This window comes from Rhinopithecus bieti, unplaced genomic scaffold, assembly GCF_001698545.2.
Source record: "Rhinopithecus bieti isolate Rb0 unplaced genomic scaffold, ASM169854v2 scaffold_12592, whole genome shotgun sequence".
NCBI lineage: Eukaryota > Metazoa > Chordata > Mammalia > Primates > Cercopithecidae > Rhinopithecus > Rhinopithecus bieti.
Window position 1 is genome coordinate 50,371 of NW_016807142.1, and position 12,007 is coordinate 62,377.

General features: G+C 45.7%; 1 protein-coding gene across 4 annotated transcripts in view; it reads left to right on the plus strand.

Moving 5' to 3' along the window:
* MTMR14 (myotubularin related protein 14) overlaps positions 1–12,007 on the plus strand; it is a 53,770-nt gene that overhangs the window by 16,882 nt on the left and 24,881 nt on the right. For all 4 annotated transcript variants that reach the window (XM_017880325.1, XM_017880326.1, XM_017880328.1 and 1 more), the window contains exons 4-8: positions 2,935–3,010; positions 3,616–3,676; positions 5,167–5,289; positions 7,080–7,153; positions 11,827–11,897. In XM_017880325.1, the coding sequence (XP_017735814.1) occupies positions 2,935–3,010; positions 3,616–3,676; positions 5,167–5,289; positions 7,080–7,153; positions 11,827–11,897 (405 nt within the window). The remainder of the gene's footprint in view (positions 1–2,934; positions 3,011–3,615; positions 3,677–5,166; positions 5,290–7,079; positions 7,154–11,826; positions 11,898–12,007) is intronic.

Sequence of the window (12,007 nt, forward strand, 5' to 3'; positions counted from 1 at the left end):
CAATAGACACCGGGGACTCCAAAAAGGGGAGAGAGGAGGAGGAGGCAAGGGTTGAAGAATACCTATTGGGTACTATGTTCACCATTTGGGTGATGAGTTAAATAGAAGCCTAAACGCCAGCATTACACGATATATCCATGTAACAAACTTGCACGTGTACCCCTGAATCTAACGTTTAAGAAAAAAAGAAATGCTTGTGTTCTGCTTCCTTCAAAACGCAGTTCAGCATGGCTAGTGCAACTGAGGAACTAAGGGTTATATTTTACTTCATTTCAATTTAATTTTTAAGGCTTGAAGCAGTATAAAAGTTTGTCGTTGTTAAAAAGAACTTTGAAATGGGCCCACATTTCCCTTAAAATGCCCAAAGGTTTTTTTTTTTTTTTTTTTTTTTTTGAGACAGTCTCTGTTGCCCAAGCTGGAGTGCAGTGATGCCATCTGCCTCCCAGGCTCTAGCGATTCTTGTGCCTCAGCCTCCCAAGTAGCTGGAATTAGAGGCACATGCCTCCACACCTGGCTAATTTTTGTCTTTTTAGTAGAGACTGAGTTTCACCATGTTGGCCAGACTGGTCTCAGACTCCTGGCTTCAAGTGATCTGCCCACTCTGGCCTCCCAAAGTGCTGGGATTACAGGCATGAGCCACCACACCTGGCCAATGCCCAAAGTTTCACATCCTACTGAAGATATGCTTTAAGTGTAAAATACACATCAAATTTTGAAGATTTAATAGAAAAAATGTAAAATATTCATTTTAAAAGTGATTACATGTTGACCTAATGTCTTGGATATGATGGGTTAAGTAAAATATTTAAATAATTTTTCAAAATTCAGTTCAAGCATTGAGCGGTAAGTTCTCTTACCATTTTCTCCCCAAACACTTGTGTCTGGCTTTTAGACCACTGAAACTGGAACAGTTCGTCTTTCTTTTTGTTTAAGAGGTGGGGAGCAGAGGTCAGAGGTTACTAAATTAGCAAATCATCCAGAGTACTTTTCCACAGACAGAATTAGAGGCCATTCCTAACTAGGTAAATGGAGAGCATTCAGGGTAGATCTTGCGTTTTCAGTCAGGAGCCAGCTTAAAGGGCAGAGATGATTGTTTATAAGTCACAACCATGAGACAGGTGTCTATCAAGAGGGGTCAGCCCTCCCCAGGGACCTTCCTGAAGAGGCCGGTGCCCCACTTGGGGACTTGGCCAACTTGTTCTTCTCCATCTGACTCTGGGGTTTTGCTGGCCTAGGTCTGGCTGCCTCAGTTACTAGAAAGACAAGGTCAATAGAAGGGATGTGGAAGAAGAATTGGGAACAGAAAAAGGGTCTCAACTCAACAGCCAAAAAGAAGGCAGCTATCTTCACTGAAAGATTTAACAGAAATAATGCAAAGGAGAGTGAGGTCAGCTGCCAGCAGCTTAGATGAAGTGGGGAGGGTGGACATGATACAAATGCCAGTGGAACAGGCAGCCACACACCCTCCCAACATCTTGAGGAAATCAGACTTACCCCTTTTCTTTGGAGTCTTAGAGGTCCTCAGCCCTTTCCTGCAGAAGCATCCACTTTGCTCCTCACTACTTGACTGATTCCTTAAAGCAAGGGCTTTTAACAGGGTCTGGGGATGGATTCATCAGTGGACTTGAGAGAGTCCAGAAATCCCTGGAAATGTAAGTAGATTATGATGTGTACATATATTTTTTTTTTTAGGAGATGGTTGATAGTTTTTATCAGATTTTCAAATTGCTTTTAGACCCACAGAAATTTAAGTGGCCCCCACTGGAGTACATCCTACTTAGGCCAGCAGGAATGCCAGCCCTTGGTAGGCTTCCTCAGTAGGTTTCCAGGATAACCTCTCCACAAACCAGCTCTTGCCCCAGCACCAGTAAAGCCCCTCACTCTGTCCCAGGTAGCTTCTCTATTGCTGTCCCCACCCCTAGGCTGCTGCTACCTCAGGGAGAGCCAGAAAGTGACCTAATTGTTCCCATGCACAACTCTTTGCTGTAGCAGCAAAGCTTTCCTTCCCATTATGTTACAGGTAGAGAAGAAGTCTTCAGATGGTACTTGGCAGTCTTCCAGGGATCCACTTTCCATTTGCACATTGTGTGACCTGTTTAGCAGTGAGCTTCACTCCTTGTCTGTCACCTCACAACTTCCCCATTGCAGTGTAACGGGGCCATGTTCTCCTAGCCTTTAGCTAAATTCTGGGCTGGTTTGGCTTGCCATCACCAGGTATCTCCTCCCATTCCCCCCACCCTACCACATTTCAGCAAACATTATTTATTTAAACAAGTAACCTTACAATTAGATATTGAAGTTTGTGCCAGTTGCCTGGTTTCTAGAATTCTCTTGCAGTGATCCCTTCAGTGATGAGGAAAAGAAAGCTCTAAAACATTTCTCATCCACCCCCGCTAGAAAGGTTTTTCCCCTCTACACTGAACAGTTCCAAATCACAGTAAGCACATAGGCTTTGGGGGTCAGTGGGTTTTCAGTGGGTTTGGATCAAATCCTAGCTTACCCCTCGTTATGTGACCTTACATATCACTTAACCTCCTTGAGCCTGTTTTTCTTTTCTTCATCTGTGTAACAGCAACAATGCATGCCACCTGCCACATGTCCCTCATGGGCTTGTTGTGAAAATTCAGTGAAAAGATGGCGGGTTTTTCAGTACCATGTCCAGCATGTGGTACACATGCAACAACCACCCAATCTGATCCGATCGTGTTGGTAACGTGCCTCTTGTTTGGGAGTGAGACTCCCTCAGTAGAGGTTGTGAATTAAGTACTAGGGATCTTCTGACTGATCGCGGCAGCCTTGATGCTGATAAAACTTTGGGGAGTGCTCTTGGGCCCATTATGCTGGCCTGGAAGAATCAGAGGAGTCCCAGGTGTTCCTTCAACTGTGCATGCTTCAGAAAACCATCTGACCCTGAAAATGCTGTTTCTCTCCCAGCACATTTGCAGGTCGGCCACACTGGCTGGATGGGGAGAGCTGTATGGACGCTCAGGCTACAACTATTTTTTCTCAGGTGAATGTTGAACAGCATCCTCTAATGTAGAATGAGAACCCAGTCATAGAGAATAGCTACCCGGGCACCGTGGCTCACGCCTGTAATCCCAACCCTTTGGGAGGCCAAGGAGGGCAGATCACAAGGTCAGGAGTTCAAGACCATCCTGGCTAACTAAAAAAATACAAAAAATTAGCTGGGCGTGGTGGTGCACACGTGTAGTCCCAGCTACTCGGGAGGCTGAGGCAGGAGAATCACTTGAACCTGGGAGCCGGAACTTGCAGTGAGCCGAGATCACACCATTGCACTCCAGCCTGGGCGACAGAGTGAGACTCCATCCCAAAACAAAAGAATAGCCACCCATGGCCACAGTAGAATAGGTAGGGGGTCTCAGTGAGCTGGGTGGAGATCAGGGGCCTGCCTTTGATCAGGGACCAGGAAACAAATAGGAGTTCACCTTAGAGGTGAAGACTAACAGACATATGGGGGCATAGTGTGTCCTTAAGGGTAGAGCCATGTTGGCCCAGCCCACCCTTGGCACTACGGGGAAGGAGGCTGGTGAGGAGGCCCCTGTGTGGAGCCCTGGGTCACCAGCCTTAGTACTGACAGATAAGTTTCTCTGGCAGGGGGTGCAGATGATGCCTGGGCAGATGCGGAGGACGTCACGGAGGAGGACTGTGCTCTTCGGTCAGTGCTGAGTTGCTGTGGTCAGGGGCTTGTGTTGGGGACGAGGTGTCTGGCCAGAGATGGCCGTGTTCATATTGTCCATGTGTATTTGTCACTGGTTCAGGTGAGTGGATTGGCTTCTTTCCCTTCTGTCTGCCAAGTCAGTGCCCCTGAAATAGGGCTGTTGAAGTCCACTGAGTGCACATCTGGATTCACAGAGAATATCCCACTCTTGGGGTTCCTGATATTGCAGGCCTGAGATAGGGCCCAGACATCTATATTTGTTTAAAAGCCCCACAGAGTTGCCACTTTGCAGCTGTGATGCTGACTACCAGTGTGCCACATCTCACCCAGTACACCTGATACTGAGGCACAGGGCAAGGGCTATAGTCCATACGTAGGAGACATGAGGTCTAGCCTGGAAGGCACATTTGGAGACCAGATGTGTCACAGCTGCATAATTGGTATGGAACAGGAGTTTGAATCCCTATAAAAGGAGGAAATGGGCTGGTTCACACTCTTCCTATCCCCTTTCCAAATGTTTTTAGAAAACAATACTACAGGATATTTTAGAAAAGCTCCTTTGCATGGTCTGTACCACATGGAAAGTCTTTAACTGGTGTCAAGCATCTCTGGAATGCACACAAGCACCCTAGTTAAGATCAGCTTCCCAAATCATAGTTCAGTTCATGAAAGGGCATCTTGCTATGCCCAGGTTCTGCCTGTTAGCTCTGAAAGCAGCGGCTCTGGCTTGTGCTCAAGAATGTCTGGCTCTTCTCCCTAGATCAGGTGACCTCTGCCCAGCCAGGTCACCGTCTTCAGCATACACTGTTCTTGGCAAGGAAACTGCTGGGGACAACAAAGTGGTGTGGATTAAAAAAATAAAAAAGTAATGATGACTGTTTATGCTTTCTACTTCTGCCTATATCTGCAGGGCTGATCAAAAGACAGCATTGAGCATTAAATTTTTTATCTTTCTCTTTGCTTCATTGGCCTGCTAGGTAGAGGGAATTTACTTGCTAGTATTTCATAGTCAGTTGATAAAATAGCTCTAAAAACTTTATCTCTACAAGAATTTCAGACTTACATTATGAGCAAGTCATGTGGCTAAAATGGTCATAAATGGGGAAAAGGAGGCGGCAGAAGGAGATCAATTCTAATGGAAATGGAAAGATTCTATCAGCCACCAGCCTGCTGCTTTTTAGAACCCTGAGATTATCTTGAGTCCTCTGGCTTAATGTCAAGCAACGCGAGAAAGTCCTTTTCCATTTCCACCTGCAAATTGCTCCTCTTTGAAATACATCCCAGAGATTGGGGTAATCTCTTAGAAAGTCACCTTCCCTGCAACCTCTCTGAAACCAGTTGTCCTGTTTGGCACCCATGCATCCACCTAGCACATGCCCCAGCTTCTGAAGAAGAGTGACATCCATACTTCCCTGAATGAATGCCCACCCCCAGGCTTCTCTGAGTGAACATGCTATGTAACTTCTTCCTCTGACTCTTTATTTCAGAAGTGGTGACACGCATCTTTTTGATAAGGTCAGAGGCTATGACATCAAGCTGCTTCGATACCTGTCAGTCAAATACATCTGTGACCTGATGGTGGAGAACAAGAAGGTGAAGTTTGGCATGAAGTAAGTATAGGGGCCACAAAATGAGCAGAAGCAGTGTGTACAGATTTGTAGGGCTGGCATTAGTATGTAGCTGTCACTGTGTGCTGGCCTTCTTACAAAGGGCTTTCTGTACATTCTCTCACTGTATCTTCAGACAGCCCTACAAAACAGGTATCGGTGTCCCCCTTTTACAGATACTGAAGCACAGAGAGATGAAGTAGCTTTCTCAGGTTGTATGTTAGTGACTGTGGCAGCCATCAGTCTCTACCCAGTGCTTTGTTGCCACCTTCTCTTACTTATCAAATCTTTTTTTTTTTTTTTTTTTTCTGGCTCCAAGTTCTATGCCATGTGTGGCAGATTAGAATCTCTTAATTTTTTAAATTTATTTTTCATAGAGATGGACTCTTTGTTGCTTAAGGTGGTCTCAAACATGTGGCCCTTAAGCAATTCTTCTGCCTCAGCCTCCCAGAGTGCTGGGATTACAAGTATGAGCCACTGTGCCTGGTCCTAGAATTTCTTTTAAAATTGAACAAAAAAATCAGCATATATTCAAATTTTACTTCAATGACTGCTGTCATATAAAAATAACACATATGGACCAAATTCAAATATAAGAAGTCAAAACTGGAAAATAGAGCCTGGGTTAGTGATGAGACTGTAGGAGCTTTTTTTTCAAATTTTTTTTTTTTTTTTTTTTTGAGACAGAGTCCGCTCTTGTTGCCCCAGGCTGGAGGCAGTGCCAGATCTCAGCTCACGCGCTCCGCCTCCCGGGTTTACGTCATCTCCCCTGCCTCAGCATCCCGAGTAGCTAAGACTAGCAGGCACCCGCTCACCTCGCCCCGCCTAAGTTTTTTTTTTTGTATTTTTTTTTAGTAGAGACCGGTTTCACGTGTTAGCCAGGATGGTCCTCCGTCTCCTGACTCGTGAATCGCCGTCTCGGCTCCAAAGTGCTGGGATTACAGGCTTGACCGCGCCCGGCAAAATTTTGTTTTTTAAATGTTTTTAAATGATCCTAAAAGGTGATCTTAGAAAATAAGGCATACTGAGGCTAAAATTAGAGCTCACCTATCTGCAGATCTGAATATTGCCTTATTCCTTCCATTATCTGTCAGAGTCCCCAGTGTTTATTTTCAGATGCTGTTTGTTCACCCTGTTTAGAAGTGGGCTCAGTGACTATTAGAGAAGACAGGAGAGCAGGAAAAAACTTTTCCCATAGGATCATATTATTTGGCTCTCATCTCACTCCTGGGTCAGAGTGGCTACACTGTGCATTTTGGGGTCAGGTGGAAGGTTGTTCTGCACCTTTAGGCTCTGATTCAGGCTTGCTGTAGTATTAGAGGGGGAGTACCTTCGCTTGCTTGATATGTTGGGATGGGGCAGAGAAGGTAGAGTTCTTTTTTTGAGATGGAGCCTCACTCTCTCACCCCAGCTGGAGTTCAGTGGCACGATCTTGGCTCACTGTAACCTCTGCCTCCTGGGTTCAAGCAATTCTTCTGCTTCAGCTTCCAGAGTAGCTGGGACTACAGGAGCGCACCACCACACCCAGCTAATTTTTTATATTTTTGGTAGAGACAGTGTTTAACCATGTTGTCCAGGCTGGTCTTGACGGGAACTTGTTGGGAACTTGACCTCCAGCCACCGCACCCGGGCAAAGTTATAGTTCTTAATTGTACAAAGTAGGCACTGCTGAAGGGAATTATTAACATTGAAGAATAGTTCTTTAGCAGAAGCTTCATTTGTGATTATAACCCTTATTTGGGGAATGGTGTGTGTGTTGCGACACTGTAACACCTTGTGTCCTTGTCTTATAGCGTAACCTCCTCTGAGAAGGTGGACAAAGCGCAGCGCTATGCCGACTTCACTCTCCTCTCCATCCCGTATCCAGGTAGGGGGCTCTCTTCTAGTGGCGGGCATCCTAGGACTGGTGACCTAGGGGGCCATGAGCAAGCCCTCTCTACTTAGTTACACTGGTGCCCTGGGAGCTTTCCTGGAGGGTTTGCGTCAGGCAGCGTAGGACATTTTGGTTCCCAGTCACAGGCCACACTAAGCATAGGATAGTGTCCTGGGGAAGGGACTTTCCACTCAAGGAGTCTAGGGATTGAGTACTGTCACTGGTCCTAGCCACAGCCTTGAGTGAAGTACTTCACCCCTCCAAGCCTCAAGTTTTCCCAGGAACTTGGAACGATTTTGTTCCGTTTTGATTTATATGAAAGTGGTCTGTGCATGAAAATACCATTTAAGTGTAAAATAACATTATTAGTACTCTGTGTCAGCAACTATACTTGCTGCTCTAGCTGGAGTGGATGTCACGCTTTGGGTGCATGTCTTGAAGTGATTGAGTTATTTATGGAAATTGCCCCAGGCAAGGCTATTCTGGTGGTAGAAGAACACATAATTGCTATGTTCCCAGTAACTGGACAGTGGCCACACCATGTTGCAAAGCACATTGGTATCCACAAAGCTGCATTTGTCCCTGGCACATAAAAGTGTGTGCAACCTGTGGCCAGGGCTATATTCTCTGCACTGGATATTAAAGCTGTTAGTCTAGTTTGTAGCATTCAAGCTTTCTGGCAATACCTGCCTGTTCAGCAAGGGAGGGCAAGGACCTCTAACATCAGTGCAAGATGTTGTCAGCAGACAACAGGGAGTAATATACTCTTTCTCCTTAAAACCTCTCTCCTGTTTCTCAGCACCAGCGTCTGCCTTCAGTCTTGTGTTGGACCTTATCTCCTCAATCTTGGGGCCACATAGCCATGAGCAAGGGCAGGCAGGTTCATCTAGTGCCTTGTAGGAGGGGTGTCCTCATCACGTGCAAGATGGTGGTATCCAAACTCCAGCCCCTGGTAACCCAGCACCTCTGCAGGGGACTTCCCCTGCCTCCTGCAACCTCTCTTGAGTCTATTCACTGTTCTCTGCTAGCATGGTGTTTGGTGCCACATAGAACTGGGCAGGAATCCCAGCCCTAGCACTGTGTCTCCTTGAACAAGTCCTGTAACCCTTCCGAGCATCAGTTTCCTCCTTAATAAAATGAAGATAATGGTGCTTATTTCAGAGTGAAGTGCTGGACCCCTCCATAACAGGTGTCCTATAAATAACAGGCCTAATGATGAGTAGTTGGGAAAGCCTCAGGGAACCTCCTCTTCCCTAAAAGCAAGTTTGGGCTGATGCAGATGATGATGATGATAATGATGCTGGAGTGAGCTTGGCAGTATCAGACCCACACTGATGGGAGTATCCTACCTAAGGGGGTCCACACTGGAACCATTGGGTAACTCCATAGCTAGTTTTCAGACATAGTTTCCAGCTCCCAGGAGATGCTTCGGGGGTTCCACAGACTGAACTCTGCAGGTTTGCACTGCCTGAGGAACCAGACATTACTTCATTTAAATTTAGGTTTCAAGTAGGACTTGGTTTGGAAAAAATAGTTTTGCTAGAGGTATAAATACCATTGCTCCAAAATAGTAGCGCGGAGTGTCCTTTCTGCTATAGTTTGGCAACTTGTTACAAGACTCCCAAAATGTTATCACCCTTTAACCCAGGTATTTTTCTAATAATTGGTCATTAGGCTATAATTCAGCCACTTGGTGTTGAGGACATTCTTCATGATGTCTATTTGTAATAGCAAAACAAGAAATGTTTTCACTAATCAGAATAATGATTGAATGATGGAACATCCATCAGTAGAATGAAATATAGTTTAGTCATAGAAGAATTGGAAATGGGCTGGGCACGGTGGCTCACGCCTTTAATCTCAGCACTTTGGGAGGCCTAGGTAGTAAGATTGCTTGAGCCCAGGAGTTCAAGACCAGCCTGGGAAACAGCAACACTCTGTCTCTACCAAAAAAGAAAAAAAAATAGAAAATGCTTACACTTTTTGATACGGAAAACGTCACAGAGCTTAAGATAAGCAGGATACAGAATCGCATAGTATACTCTCAACTAAGTAAAGGAAAACGTGCTTACAAAAAAAGGCTTAAAAGGAAGTGTGCCAAAATGTTAAGATGCCTGAATGCTTTCCCCAAAACTTTTTTTGTTGTAAAAGGCACCAAAAGCCTGTAATCCCAGCACTTTGGGAGGCCGAGGCAGGCAGATCACCTGAGGTCGGGAGTTCAAGACCAGCCTGACAAACATGGAGAAACCCCATCTCTACTAAAAATACAAAATTAGCCAAGCATGGTGGTGCATGCCCGTAATCCCAGCTACTCGGGAGGCTGCTGCATGCCTATAATCCCAGCTACTCAGGAGGCTGAGGCAGGAGAATCACTTGAACCCGGGAGGTGGAAGTTGCAGTGAGCCGAGAGTGTGCCATTGCACTCCAGTCTGGGCAACAAGAGCAAAATTCCGTCTCAAAACAAAATAAAACAAAACATAAAAAAGACATCAAAACAGACCAAAATTTGTGTGTACTGCATCCGACAGTGTATGTGTGTTAGGGAGGGTAATGAGGATCAATAAAAATAAAAAAGCTGGAGATGGGGTGAGACACCATTACACACCCAAATAAGGGGAACAGAAGAATCACTTTTTATTTGATAGACTTGTGTTCTTGTGTGTGTGTGTGTGTCTGTGTGTATTTTAACATATTTCTCTTACTTTATAATAAGAAAAAGAAATAAAATTACTGTTATCCAAACCAAGTCATGAGCTGCACTTTGATGCTGTTTAAGGAATCTCAGTTGAGCCCTATGATGACTTTGAGGCTCAAACAGGTACTCAGTAGTCTCAGTTCTAGCTGTGTCACTCTATCTTGGGCCCTTGGAAATGAGAAGTATTCTGGGATCATTTCTTTCAGCACACCAAAATAGATGGGCCCAAATTCTGCAGCACAAATCTAATTTGTTTCCTCCTTGAGTGAATGGCTCTTCTCATCCTGCTTTTGGTCCCTCTCCTCTTGCCTGACAGTGGTTCAGAAGCCTATTCAGGTAATGAGCATCAGGCATTGCCCTGAGTAGAGTCTATTTTAATTCTGTTTCTCACAAAAACTGCTTCTGTATCATAGGTGGGTCTGAACTCGGCCTAAGGCTTGCAGTGTTGATTTGAGCAGCTAGAGTTGGGAAAACAGCACTTCACAAGAGCTCTGAGAGATAATTGGTGTCTCTTCTAAACCTGGGCTCATAACTCAGGGCCTCTGTCTGAGATCTATAATTCTTCTTTCTCCCAGTGAGGTTCCCAAGAATAGGCTAAAGTATTATGACTGAGGATTGTTTCCAGACTTCCCGAGGCCTGGGGATTAGAGTGCAGGGTGTGTATGGAATGAAAGCCACTTGTGGAAAACATGGGCTGGGTCTCCAGGGAAGCTTTCCTATCTTCCCTGAGGTGGCCTCAGACAGGAACTTGGCCCAGGAATTGCTGTGACATTCCATGTGAATATTTGCAGCTACTTCCCCTGAATTTGGACGATTGTTTTCTTGCCTCTGGGACCTCACCAGACTGGGAGGTGTGGCCAAAGCTACGTGTCCTCTGAAGTTTGTGTAGAGGCCCTGATTGAGGTGCTGAGAATAACTGCAAGCTAGCCAAGTGCCTTCTTCCACGGTATTTCTTGAAGCCACCAGGAGCTCTTGGAGGACCAGATGCTCACTGTGCTATGGTCAGACTCAGCAGGGGCAGGCCACAGCCTGGGGGCACAACTCATTCTCTCTGACCAAGGCGGCCAACCCCAAGTGCAGAGCAAAGTAGTTGACTTCAAGCTGTGGGCTGGCACTGTGGGCTCTTGTTGCAGTGGCAGCGTGATGACAATGGTGTGCTGCCATTTGAGTGCCACTTGGACCAGTGCTGTGCTACGTGTTTTATATGTATTCTGTCATCCTTAAACAGCCATTTTACAAATGAGAAAATCAAGGCTTTGAGACATTAAACAACTTGTTCAGCGTTACAGTGTTAAGTAAAAAGCTGAGATTTTAAGCTGGGAATGTTGCCAAAGCCCTATTCTCTCTAGTGTTTCTCTCTCTATTCCTGAGGGCTTGTCCTGGTGGAGTTACTTATGATTCTTCCACCAAATAATATAGAAAAGTACCTCTTTGCTTTGTTGGGCATAGCAGTGTCTCTTGAACACCAGGTTTTAGGCACTGTCCATGGGCCTTTCCAGTATGTTAGGATGTTTAGTCTTCACTAAAAGCCTGCAAGGCTAGCATTATTTGCCCCCATTTTAGAGATGAGGAAGAGTGATCCTCTGCAGCTAGGCTGCAGTGGCTCACGTTGTGAGTCATGCCTTTGTTTACTGGGATTGGCACTACAGAGACTGTAGGACAAAGGGACTTGCAATGTGGGGGAAGTGACTGGTGACCAGTGAGCATAGATGGAGAAAGTTACAAAGAGGCTGAGAGCACGCGGTGCCTCGTGGAAAAGGCATGCAGCCAGGAAACCAGAGGGACTCTAGAGGCTAGCCTCTGGCTTTTGCCCACCCATGTCAGCCTTGGCCTCACTGGAGCCACTAGTTTGGAGAAGTGTGAGCTGGCGGCCCCCTCTCCACAGCACTCAGGGACCTGGGTCTGGCCAGAGCTGTCTCAGAAGACTTTGGGCTGGAAAGGGAGGTATCATAACTCTGCCCTTCTTTTCCAGGCTGTGAATTTTTCAAGGAATATAAAGATCGGGATTACATGGCAGAAGGGCTCATATTTAACTGGAAGCAGGTATGAGCAATAACATACATCAAATTGGGTCTTATGTCTCTTTGTAAAGGAAGACCAAGGAGAACAACAAGCAGTCTTTTAGGGGAAAGTAACTTCCTCTTTCCTTTCTC